At 35.9% G+C, this 13,508-nt stretch overlaps 4 protein-coding genes across 4 annotated transcripts; all 4 read left to right on the top strand.

Annotated features, from left to right (window-relative positions):
* Window positions 1–904: 904 nt before the first annotated feature.
* LOC119638347 (hexokinase type 2-like) lies at window positions 905–2,299 on the top strand. Its single transcript, XM_038035087.1, has one exon. The coding sequence runs from the start codon at window positions 905–907 to the stop codon at window positions 2,297–2,299; it is 1,395 nt and encodes a 464-aa protein (XP_037891015.1).
* A 1,175-nt stretch (window positions 2,300–3,474) lies between these two features.
* LOC119638346 (hexokinase type 2-like) lies at window positions 3,475–4,860 on the top strand. The gene has a single exon (XM_038035086.1). The coding sequence runs from the start codon at window positions 3,475–3,477 to the stop codon at window positions 4,858–4,860; it is 1,386 nt and encodes a 461-aa protein (XP_037891014.1).
* Window positions 4,861–7,783: 2,923 nt separating this feature from the next.
* LOC119638345 (hexokinase type 2-like) lies at window positions 7,784–9,163 on the top strand. The gene has a single exon (XM_038035085.1). The coding sequence runs from the start codon at window positions 7,784–7,786 to the stop codon at window positions 9,161–9,163; it is 1,380 nt and encodes a 459-aa protein (XP_037891013.1).
* Window positions 9,164–11,968: 2,805 nt separating this feature from the next.
* Window positions 11,969–13,354, top strand: LOC119638344 (hexokinase type 2-like). The gene has a single exon (XM_038035084.1). The coding sequence runs from the start codon at window positions 11,969–11,971 to the stop codon at window positions 13,352–13,354; it is 1,386 nt and encodes a 461-aa protein (XP_037891012.1).
* Window positions 13,355–13,508: the final 154 nt, after the last annotated feature.

The following is a 13,508-nucleotide window of genomic DNA, read 5'->3' as shown; positions in this document are numbered from 1 at the left end:
AAGATTTATGTCCCAATTGGGTAGCGCTTCCATTGAAAACTTGATATGGAAAAAGGGCGCCCTTCTTTCTTATTTTGAAATACCGTTATATGAGTAACTGCCTCGAGCGAAGTAGTGCTATGTAATCGTGCGCCATATGCTATTATATTTTTTTTACGTGTTTTAAGATTAAGATCGCATCACTGAATTATGATTTGACATTTACAACATTCCAGCGCTTCTTCCCTTCTTTCCTGTTCCAACATGACGCGTCAACACTTTCGTCTCGACAGTCTCTGCCATCTACAAAAAATCTACTTGTATACCCCTTTATAATCCAGTCGCCCACGCCAAAGCTCATTTCACCACGTTTTACCTGCGAAATGTTCTACGAATCGTCAGTAGCGCCGCCAACTACAACATCATGGATCTGTGTGCGGTTTCTTTACATTTTAAGAATTTCATTCCTAGAAAGCAAAGTAGTTTTCATGCAGCAGACTCCTTTTATCAAATGTGTGATTTTCCCAACAATATTAGATTAATGTAATCATTTTCGTGCTTGTCAAACCGTTGTGACCGTTGCAAATAAAGCAGTTGAAGGTCATCATCAATAATCTACCAACAAAATAGATAATTTGATGTTTTAAATTCTTTTTGGGCACGCTAAGTGATACTTTAGGTAAATGCAATATTTTGCTGAAAAAGGAGACAATCACAAGACCAACTAAGCAGCAATACGGATCAAATGCTTTGCAATTACTTGGCTTGGCTTTCGGTAGTAGATGTCAAATATTCACTCTCAATCTACTCTTCTCACTTTTTGTTTTTCCCTTGAAATTCTTTTATTGTATTATTTGGTCTATCACATAAGAATTACAAGAAAAATTTTTTAAATAAAAATTTTGTAAAATTCAAAATTTAGAAAATGGCTGAGGAAGGATCTCAGCAGGATGAAAATGAGTCCAACCGCCAAATTGTGGAGGAGTTTTGCAAGCCCTTTGTCTTAAACGAAGAGACCTGTCAACAAATTAATGATCTTTTCCTGGCCGAACTTCAGAAAGGTTTGTGCAAATATACGCAATCAAAGGCGGACGTTAAGTGCTACCCAACCTACGTGGAAAGACTGCCGACTAGGTGTGAGCGTGGAAAATTTCTGGCCCTGGATGTTGGTGGATCGAATTTTCGCATTTTACTCTTAATCATACAAGATGTTGACGACATTAAAGTGGAATCTCAAAACTTTCAATTGCCACCAAAAGTATTGACTGGTCCAGGAGAGCATTTGTTTGAATTCTTTGCCGAATGCATGTCTAATTTCATACAAGCACACGAATTGCAATCTGAGGAATTTAATTTGGGCTTTACATTTTCATTTCCACTGATGAAAAATTCTTTAAATGAGGGTATCCTGATTAGTTGGTCAAAAGATTTTGAATGTCAGGATGTGGTAGGTCATGACGTTGTTGCTATGCTTGAAGCAGCTTTATCTCGTCGGGATAATATTCACATAAAAAATATTTTCGTTTTAAATGGTACGACCGCTACACTAATATCGTGTGCTTGGAAGCATAAAGAGACCAAAATTGGTGTTACTATTGATCAGGATACAAACGCTGCGTATGAGGAAAAAATGAAACACATTCAGTTGTTTAACGAAGATAGACTTAATTCCACTATGCTAATTAACACACAATGGTCTTCGTTTGGCGATCACGGTGCGCTAAACTTTATGCGTTCGCCAATCGATTTTGCTCTAGATGCAAGTTCTACCAATCCGAATGAAGCAATATTTGATAAAATGGTCGCCGGTATGTATATGGGAGAAATAGTACGTCTGACGATGATTGAATGCATAAATGCTGGTGCCATGTTAAAGGGAAATCTTTCTGAGCAAATAGGTAAACAAATGGTATTTAATACCAAGCTTATGTCACAAATTGAAAACGAGAAAGAAGGTGCTTATCAATCCACGCGGCAGATTTTAGAGACCATGGGTTATAAAGAAGCTACAAATGAGGATTGCGATAATCTCCGTTACATATGCAATACGGTGTCGACGCGATCAGCGGAGTTGATCGCCATATGCCTAGCATGTCTCGTCAATCGCATTGGTGATCCTTACATAGTTATTGGCATCGATGGCGAAGTGTATAATTCGTACCCAAATTATCACGAGCGCTTGCGAAAAAAAACTAAACAGCTTGTCCGTCCCGAACATAAATTTAGCCTGCAGTCCACAGAAGATGGCTCGGCGCATGGAGCAGCTTTATTAGCCGCAACAGAAGGTGTTGAGAGAAGACATACTCGTCAAACAATATGATATTTTCATGAAGGCATATCTAGCTTTTGGATTCGATATTTAGTAAAAACTTTTTCCATTAAAGAAAATCTTCATATATACGCGCAATGAAATTTCCAGGCGGAAGCCAAGTTTCAATATCGACAGCAAAAAATCAATTCAAGTTTAAATGCAGCAGCTAGAAAAAACTTTCGTCATTCATATCATAACATAAACGCATAGAGTTGAGGTCTAACTTGCTTTCCTTTAATTAAACGTAATTTTCACACCTTGTAAAGTTGAATGTTTCAATTATTGCTTTCTAGTAGCTTAGCTGGCTAATTATATTTACGATATTTTCATGGAACCATTTTGGATGCAAAGTTTTGAAAGTCAATGCAAACAATGTGCCAGCAGAAAATAATTTTTCTTCCACTGTAAATAAAAGAGAGTTTCAATTCAGTTTACAAATGAAAGTTTTAACACGATTCAAAGCAAGCAAAGAAACAAAAGCGAGTTACGAGTTATATCCAGCCGAAGTGAAAATATAACCCTCAGATGGCGGCGGTAGCCCCCAAAGAAAGGTTTCTCGTTCGCATACAGCGAAAACCTCAAGTGCTCACGACCGATGAAATAGTGTCCACATCTATCGATACCCTTGAGCATCAGCGTAATGATTGTGTTTCGCTTATATATCCGTGTACTGCGGGCAAGGGTCCTACGGAGATAAAAGAGATATGTTCACCAATTAAATCCTTCAACAGGACAGCACGTCTTTCTCAGCGTTCTCAACCACACGTCCTAGATTTACCCGTGTACCGTACAACATACTGTCGCGGCTAGTCGTTTTTCAAACGTTCCGTCAGCCATTGGAACAACCTACCGACAGTGATCTTTCCTATCGTGCCTAATATCTACTACTCCCTTTCTTCTCTCCACCCTTCCTATAATCCTCCCTGCTCACCAGAGCAACATTTGAACTAAGTTTATTTACTATGTAAAGATAGCAGTTTTACAATCATCTTATTTGTTTCTAAAAAAAAAAGAAAAACAAGATTGCTTTTCTAAACGTAAGACAAGTTCGACAAGTACAAGTAGTACAAGTGATATTTCTCATAATAAGAATTTTCGTTTCCTCTTGTTTTTCGTTTTTTGTCTCACATCAAAAAATTTTCAAAAATTTGTAGAAAAATTCTTAAATTTTGCAAATATTTTCAATGGCCGAAGCGGATTTGAATGAGACCATAATTGAGGCACAGCATAAAATTGTAAAAGATATTTGTAAACAATTTGTTTTAAGCGATGACATCTACAAACGAATTAAGGAAATGTTTCTGGGTGAAATTAAGAAAGGTTTATGTAAATATACTCATGAAAGTGCCGCCGTTAAATGTTTCATGACTTTTGTGGAAAAATTGCCGAATGGCTGTGAACGCGGCAAATCATTGGCTTTGGATGTGGACGAAACACGCTGCCGCGTTTTATACATTAATTTACAAGGTGATAGAGACTTTAGAATGTACTCGCAGAATTATCCAATACCTCCAGAAATACTGGTAGGCCCAGGCCGTGATTTATTCGATTTCTTTGTTAAATGCATTGCCGATTTCGTCTCCAATCATAATTTACAAAATGAAGATCTTAGTTTAGGCTTTAACTTTGGATTCCCATTAAATCAAACAAGTATAAAAAAAGCTATCCTCACCACGTGGACTAGAGATATTAGTTGTGCCGGTGTGGTCGGTCGCGATGTTGTTGCTTTGCTGCAAGACGCTATTAATCGTCGAGGCGATCTCCATATAAACAATATCGTTATTGCGAATGATACGACCGGTACGCTTGTCTCTTGTGCTTGGAAGTACAGAGAAGCTAAAATTGGTCTTGTGGTTTCCACCGGTTTCAACGTGTGCTATCTCGAAAAGACGAAATACCTTCAATTAACCCGCAGTAATGCTAATAGCAGCCCTACTATGATAATTAATTGCGAATCAGGTGCTTTTGGAAATGATGGAACTTTGGACTTTATGCGTACACCAATTGACGTTACGTTAGATAAAAATTCTATATATGCCGGCGAGCAAATATTTGAAAAAATGATTTCCGGCATGTATTTGGGAGAAGTTGCACGTTTGACAATGTTGGAATGTATAAAAGCTGGGGGCATGATGCAAGGAGAACTCTCTGAGGAGGTGCGAACACCAATGATATTTGATATTGAAGACATGTCGCAAATTGAGGGTGATGGTCCAGACAATTATGCGCTTACACGAACAATTTTTGAGAAGATGGGCTACTCGGAGCCTACAAATGATGATTGTGAAAATCTTCGTTACATATGCACTGTGGTATCGACCCGATCAGCCAATCTGATCGCGTCCTGTCTAGCTTGTCTAATCGATCGCATAGGTGATCCCTACTTAATTATTGGCGTTAAAGGCAGTATATACGATACCTATCCAAATTATTCTACTCGTCTAGAAAGAAAATTGAAAAGACTTGTTCGTCCCGAATATAAATTCGATCTGGTGCAAGCGGAAGGCGATTCAGGACAGGGAGCAGCTTTATTAGCCGCGTCGGCTAGAAAAGGAAACAGGGACAAATAAGTGCTTTTCTCCTTAGAAGACAAAATTAACGGTATTACGAACCATACAAAAAAATTTAGTTTAAATTCGCGAAAAAATTTTTAATCAAAATTGAATTCGATCATCTTAGCCTGTAGTTCTGCCTGCATTAAACAAACAATAGAATAAAATCTTCCTTAAAAACGTTGAAATATATTTTTATTTATCATTAAGAGTTGGTTCGAAGTTTTACATATTTAAACCAATTCCAATTTTGACGGTATATTACTAGACAGAGCTAGACATATATCCGACATATCCACTGATGATAGCATTCCTACTCCACTCCATAGTAAATGTGCACGCTTGCTATCACGCAACGGTGGATAGTTGCGGAGTTGATTTTTATTCCTAATCCCAATTTAAATATACATATATATATATAAATATAATCTCAATTTAACACTAAACGTACCATGCGCGGTCAAATAACCGTTTTTAAAATTTGGTTTAAAATTTCTCGCATTCAACGTTATTGTATCATCATGTAGCTTATTGACTTTTCGTAAAATATACATATATCGAAAAGCGGGGAACGAGTTTTTATTGTAGCATCAGAAAAATATTTTGTTTACTATCTACTTTGCTAAGATACATACGTTTTTTTGAAGCGGTCATTTGACCGCTCATGGTAGGATGAAATGTTGGTACGTTTAGTGTTAAATATATATATATACATCTATACATATCTATATCTATCTATATATAATATCTATGTATCTATGTATATTTATACATGTCTTTATGTATATATACATACATGTCTATATGTATATATACATACATGTCTATATGTATCTATATGTATATATCTATATGTATATATGTATATATACATATATATCTATATATATATAAATATATATACATATATGTTACACTTATGAGTTGAATTTTCACTGTACAATAATTTTAATTTTTTTTTTCTCTAAGATAACTAAATGGTTTTTGTTTTATAAATATGTAATATGGACTTAATTATTGCTTTTTTTGCACGGTTTTTTTCGCGAAATATTTAACGTTTTTTCATCTTACACGATCTTTTAAAGTTGTATAACAAATCGTCAAATTGGCCATACGTCGTCGGTTTTTTTTCTATATTATTATTATTGCACGATTTTCTAAGGCAAGTATTTACAGTGTAAAGAAAAGTTGAGTGTACGTCTGTCTTCCTCAATTCCTCGAAAAATTACTTCGACTTTATCAACAGTTGGTCGTTGGGACCGTAACCGTCTTTAAGGTCCAATTTCGAGAAGAGAGACGACGTTCAGGTAATTTTTTTAAAACTTATTTATCAGAAACACCACGATTTTTTCAAAAGTTTACAATTTGATACGTTGGTCGAAATGATATTGTAAAATATAATGATTTTGTCAAAGAATTGTTTTATTTTTAAAACACTTTCGACTACATCAACAAATAGCAAACGAACAAATACTATATTGGATTTTTCTTTTGTAATTAGGTATGGAATTAACTGGCCCAAATTCTCTTGATAACATTAGCCACCAGTGCATTGAATAGGGCGAGTAACCTATTTACAGCTGTGTATATTTCACATCCTACGTACACACCCGGATAAAAAAGTTATAAAGTTCTGCTAAGAAGAGAAACAAAGGGTATCGAGGGGTTGCGTGCAAGCTGAGTAATCAACAAAACGATGATGTCCTCTATGAACTTTATTTGTTTCCTTTTCATATCCTTTCCCATTTGTGGTACAGGGTCTATTAAGATTCTTCGGACGTATGTAACACCCGGCATGACTTAAGATATCTTTTATTTTAGCGATCGACTCAGAATCACTTCCTAAATCGATTAAAGTCAATGTGTCCATCTGTCCGTCTTATTTTTTGTGTTCAAAGTACAGGCAGCCGTTTTTGAGATATTTTGATAATACACTGGCCGATCTTGGCCCAAGGAAGAATGCTACGTTGGTTCAGATCGTATCACTATTTCGATCACTTTCCACACAACTCCTCATTTTGAACAGTAGATAGGGTACATAATGCTCGGCTTTATCCGAGTATAGTGCTCTTCATGAATCTTGAATTCTCCCTTCATTTATAAACTCCTATTCATTCTGGATATAAAAAACTTCACTTAACTCTATGTTCTAGGCTACAGTACTTTCACCTCTGTGCTCTATGTGCTTAGTTTTCAGCCTTTATAGACTAATTACCATTTATCCCTAATTGTTTCGGTTAAAAATTGTCATCAATTGCTTGATCACGATCAAATTGTAATGACTTATCGCCTGTTAAATAGCATTCTGAGTTCCCGTTCAAGAACAACGGAAATGATCGGCCAACAGATCGGAGTTATGTGAAGAGGAACTGGATGTCTAGCTGAAAGTGTCTTAAAATTACTGTTCATAATGGGAGAAGATTATCATCACTGATTTTAGTCTGTATTCATTGCATGAGAAGAGACATCCTATCAATATCAACAAATCTATAATCCGTAGTCTAGTCTAAGGAGTAGTCGTAGCAGTAGCAGTACGGAATCTAGTAGTTTCCCTTTTCAAATATTTCAAAAAGAGATCGTACTCTGCCGAAATTGCCACATTCGTCATTCAGCGAGAATATAACATTCATCTGTACTAGTCACACCAATTCAGTGCAAAAAGAATAAGATCTCCCTGCGGCCTATATTAACTTTCAGATTTGTCTTCATGTTGTTGACCGCCTGGGACTAAAAAATTTCTCAAAGAAAAGAAAAAATGAACACTTTCACATTTCTAACCAAATAATTTCAAGTATCCCTCGTAATTCGAATTTTACCTTTTAATCTTTTAGCTAGTTATTTTTTTTTTTTTTTTGTTAAGTCATTTTATCTATCATATAAAAAATATTGTCAAAATAAATTTCGACAAACTTTCTCTTCCTCAAGTTTCGTTATATTTAAAATGCCTAAACCGGACTTTACCCAATACGTGATAGAAGCTAATCGCAGAATAGTGAAAGATATATGTAAACCATTCATTTTGAGCGATGGCACATATAAACGAATTATGGATCTCTTTCTGGTTGACATTAAGAAAGGCTTGGGAAAATACACTCACAAGAAGGCGTCCGTCAAATGCTACATGACGTTTGTGGAAAAGCTTCCAAGTGGCTGCGAACGCGGCAAATTTTTGTCGTTAGAATTGAGCGGGGATGTTTGTCGCGTTTTATGTGTAAATTTACAGGGTGACGACGACTTTAAGATAGAATGGCAAAATTTTGATGTACCCCCTGAAATTAAGGTAGACACAGCATGTCATTTTTTCGATTTCCTTGCCCAGTGCTTGTCCGATTTTATCGTCAAGTATGATTTACAATATGATGAACTCAGCTTAGGCTTTACTTTTGCTTTCCCTTTAAAACAAACCAGTATAAGCAAAGGTATCTTGGTCAAATGGACTAAAGGCTACAAGGTATCCGGAGTGGTGGGTCATGACGTTATTGCTTTATTGCAAGAAGCTATAGTACGTAGAGGTGATCTGTCTATAAACGATATCATCATTTTAAATAATACGACTGGCGCCCTTATTTCTTGTGCGTGGAAACATAAAGAAGCTAAAATTGGAGTTCTTATTTCCAGCGGCTGCAATATGTGCTATCTTGAAAAGAGTAAACATATACAGCTTTTCAAAAACGCCGGCAACTATACTCCAACCATGGTTATTAACTGTGAAGCGGGAGCTTTTGGTAACGATGGAGCATTGGATTTTATACGCACGTCAGTCGATTTTACTGTAAACAAAAATTCTATGTATCCTGGCCAGCAAATATATGAGAAGATGGTCTCTGGCCTGTATCTAGGAGAAATTGCACGTCTAACCTTACTGGATTGTATAAATGCTGGAGCAATGTTAAAAGGTATTCTGTCCAAAGAGATACTTACACCTACGGCATTTAAAATTCACGATATGTCGCAAATTGAACTTGAAGAGCCAGGCCATTATGCAATTACCCGGAAATTTTTTGAAAAAATGGGCTACAAGCACACCACAAATGGCGATTGCGATAATCTTCGTTACATATGCAGTGCAATATCGACGAGATCTGCGAATATGGTCGCAGCTTGCCTAGCTTGCTTAGTTGAGCGCGTAGGCGATCCTTACTTAATTATTGGCGCTGATGGCAGTGTATATCGTTCGTATCCACATTATCCGTCACTTCTACGTAATAGACTTAAAAAACTTGTTCGCGGTGATTTTAAATTCGACGTGGTGCAGGCGGAAGATGGTTCGGGACAGGGGGCAGCCTTATTAGCAGCCTCAACCAAAAAGAAGAAAAAATGAACAATAAATGCTTGTCGAGGACGAAGCTTTTTCTGCACAATAGCAAAATTTCTTTAAGTAAAGGCGATAACACTACCTTAAGAAAGGTTTAATTAAATTCCATTCAACCGTCGTAAGGCCAAATTATGTGGCGAATTCATTTTTTAGGATCATAAAACTTGTAGCAGACATTGATAAGCTATTACTTTATGTCCATAAAAGCAATGTAATTACCCTTCGTAGGGCATTTTTCATCTAGAACAGAAAGAGCTACTTACTTTGAACCTCCCTACAAAATGCTTTTTCTTCTCCAAACTTGAAAAATTGCAGCAATAACTAGAAGCATTTTACACGAAATAAAATTCTCTATTCTATTATACCATCTCATTAAATGTAAAAGATCGGTTGATAGGTACGTAGGCCTTTTTCATATACGTGAAAAGCGCAGCAAGAAGCTATTGATTTCTGCCTGTATTCAGAATTAGTTTTAATTGAATCGTAATTTGTAAGCGATTGGTCAGGAAAGACGCTTTCTCTCACTATCAACGAAATTTTTGAGCTGAGGTTGCGACTGAATATATCCCTAATTAATATAAGTTTATCATTCTTTCTAAAAAAGCAAAATTTACGAAAAATAGTTCAACGTTTGATGGCCCTTTTTAAAAACGGCTACATTTTAAATCCTTATTTCCCTTCCATTGCTTTAAAAAAAATATTATTAAGGTATGCCAAAAAGGGAAGGAAAAGTGTTTTAAGACAGCCTTCGTGACGACCGTACACAAAAGATTCCAAAGCGGAGAAATCCACATCAATTTCTCTGGTACTTCTGAAATTCAACCGTCCAACCCCTTTTTTAATCGGTCTTTTTTATCCGATTTTGAAATATTATTATTAACCAATAAAAAAACCAATTTCTTGTTCTATTACGTATTCGTAAAAAAATCTTTTTTGAATACTAATTTTAACAGTGCCTTACAGGAGCACACCGCTACAAAATACTATTGGGTAAATACCATGACCAGAAGTCAGCCGCTTTATGCTCACACATGTGAGATAGTGGGTGAACGCTCGCTATCAAGTAGCCATGAATAATTGCGAAATTGATTTTTATACCTGATTTCATAAGCTTCAGTTAAGAACTGATTTTTGACTGTACACTAATTAAAAAAAATTTTTTTTTTTATAATAAAAATGAACTGTTTTCAGCTTGTAAATATGTAATATGGATTTCATTATAATTTTTGTTGCAGGGCTTTTTTGGAAAATATTTAGAATTTTTTCATTTCAAATCTTTCAAAGTTATGGAATACATCCCAAAATTTTCCATATGCCCATATGAACGTAAGTACCGTTTTAAAAGCAATTAGATATTGGCTGCTTTACATTTGTGATTTCTTTTTTCTGCAGATTTCAGTTCCCCGTGAAGAGGAAAAATTTATTTGTTGATTTTAAAAATTTCGAAAAAAAAAACTTAAAATGCCTTTTCTACATCTAAAACATTTAGGAATTGAATTCGATTTCCTTGGGCTCTTCTAATATAATCGCTTACTACGGTCACCATTCCAGACAACATTTCTGTATTCAACTAATTAGTCTCATGTAATTGTCACTTCGACAAGAAGATTTTAACGCTTACGTATCGATTTTGGATTTTCACTAGTGTCTTTTGTTGTTATTGCCTATGTAAAGCCCCATTATTACACTATTGGGGTATCATTTAAAATTTACTTCTTCACGCTTTTCTCTTCAGTGTAAGTTCATATTAAACGGCACAACGCTTAAAGTTTAGAAAGTTTGCATTCCCAAACTGTAAACACTTTTATTGTTTATTTTGACTAAGATATAGTAACTAGTGTAGATGACATCCTAACTAATAAAAAATTCTTAAAATTCATACTTAAATCATAAAAGTCCTCAAAACTCCAAGCACGCCGTAAGTATACCATAATCCTCTTTATGTTCATCTCAGTCTTTCATGAGAATCGTGGAAATAGTTAACAAATTATTTACACGCCCTACGCCACTTGTGGTGTAAGGATATGTCGAATTTGTAAGGATGTACGCAATACACAATATGACTTGAAAAGACGGGTCTCTCATCTTTTACTTTCTGAATTACTTCCTAAATCGATATGGGCCTGTCTGCGCGTTTATCTATCTTATTTTTGTATGTTCAAGCGGTAGCTCACACTTCTTGAGACATTTTGATGAAATTTGAAGCATTTTGGCCCAGCGTTTAAAGCTCATGGAAATGTTTCGGACCTAACCACTTTTTGGAGCATATCCCTTGTAACGTGTTATTTTGAAAAGCCATTATCTTCATAATCATAGGGAGGTGTAGAGTGTGCAGTGGTGTGCACCGTGTGCCATTATAGTGTTTCACCTGTTTTATTAATTAACTAATTATTTAGAGCTTTTACTAAGATTTCTTTTTAAACTTTCTTTATTTGGATGCGTGTACAACAGTGATCATGGTTTTGTAAATTTTCCAAGTCATCATTTGCTTTAAAAAACGAAAAACAATGAGTATATAGTACAGCCAATACATCAATACACTACCGTTTTACACTGCCACCATGCTTTGAACGATTTTATTATTTAATGAAGAGTGCGACAGTTTCAAAAAAAAAAAAATATTCGAATTAATTAATTTACGACAATGTTCATGTTCGAAAAGTAACGTTAATCGATTCGCTTTAAAAAAAAAAAGAAACATTTCGTCGTTGGTTGTCTAAAAGCTTCAGCTTTTCTTTCTGTCACATAGAAAACATAAATTTTAAATTTTATTACAAAATTTTTCTTTCACAAATTTTTCAACAATTGAAAATGACTGAAGAGGATACCAAAGATAAAGGTTCTCAAGTAAATCGCTCTGTTGTGGAGGATATATGTAAGCCTTTTATCGTGGGCGATGAAGTCTACCGCCAAATTAGAGATGTTTTTCTGAATGAAATTAAAAAAGGCTTGTGCAAATACACCCATGAAAGTGCCTCTGTTAAGTGTTTGTTGACTTTTGTGGAAAAACTGCCAAATGGTTGCGAACGTGGCAAATTCTTGGCCTTGGATGTAGGCGGAACAAACTTTCGCATCTTACTCCTAAATCTAGATGGCGGGGAGAATTTGAAGATTGAAACAGCAAGTTATGAATTGACGGAATCGCTAATGACTGGCCCTGGACGCGATTTGTTCGATTTTCTTGCAGAATGCTTATCCACATTCATCCACAAACAAGACCTGCAAAAGGAGGAGCTCAATTTAGGTTTCACTTTCGCATTCCCATTAAAGCAGACCGAATTGAATAAAGGTGTCCTCGTCACTTGGACTAAAGCCTTTAGTTGCTCGGGTGTAGTGAACCATGATGTTGTTGACTTATTTAAAGAAGCAATAAATCGACGAGACGATATTCACATTAATAATATCGTTATTTTAAATGACACGACCGGTACACTAATCTCTTGCGCTTGGGATTACCGCGAAACTAAAATTGCTCTTATAATTGGCACCGGCACCAATACATGCTACCTGGAAAAGACTAAATATATTGAACTATTCAACGGTGGCGTTAACGCTAGTCCTACTATGATTATTAACTGTGAATCTGGTAACTTTGGTAGTGATGGATCACTGGATTTTGTGCGCACCCCAATCGACCTTATATTGGATAATAACTCTGTCAATGCTGGCCAGCAAATATATGAGAAAATGATTTCCGGTATGTATTTGGGAGAAATTGTTCGTCTCATAATCTTGGAGTGTATTAATGCTGGAGCCATGCTGAACGGGGTTCATTCTGAGGAGATAAGTACCCCAATGTCACTAGACATAAAGCACATGTCCGAAATTGAAGCTGGAGAACCTGGCAATGATTCAGCTACCCGGCAAATTTTTGAAATAATGGGCTACAAGCGACCCTCCGATGAGGATTGTGAGCACTTGCGTTACATATGCAATGTGGTGTCAACACGGTCAGCCAACATGGCCGCAGCAACTCTTGCTACTTTAGTTAACCGAGTAGGTGATCCTTTTGTGGTTATAGGTGTTGATGGCACTGTGTATCGAATGTATCCTAATTATCCTGAACGCCTACGAAAGAAACTAAAAGAGCTTGCTCGCCCAGAATATCAGTTTTGTCTGAAGGTGACAGAAGATGGCTCCGGACGTGGAGCAGCTTTATTAGCCGCGACAGTATTTTCCAAGAAAAGAAGCCCATAATTGGCTCGAATATCTTTTGCAAACAGACCTACCGTGAGGTTCGTTTACAAGTAATATTACTAAAGAAAATCTTTATATACATATACTTTCCAAGTATTCGACTGCAATGAATAAATTATAAATTTCAACTATAGCTTTTTTAAGCAATTTAAAT

This window comes from Glossina fuscipes, unplaced genomic scaffold (genome assembly GCF_014805625.2).
Source record: "Glossina fuscipes isolate IAEA_lab_2018 unplaced genomic scaffold, Yale_Gfus_2 88, whole genome shotgun sequence".
NCBI lineage: Eukaryota > Metazoa > Arthropoda > Insecta > Diptera > Glossinidae > Glossina > Glossina fuscipes.
The sequence above is the reverse complement of the archived record's forward strand: the minus strand, read 5'-3'. Positions and strand labels throughout refer to the sequence as shown.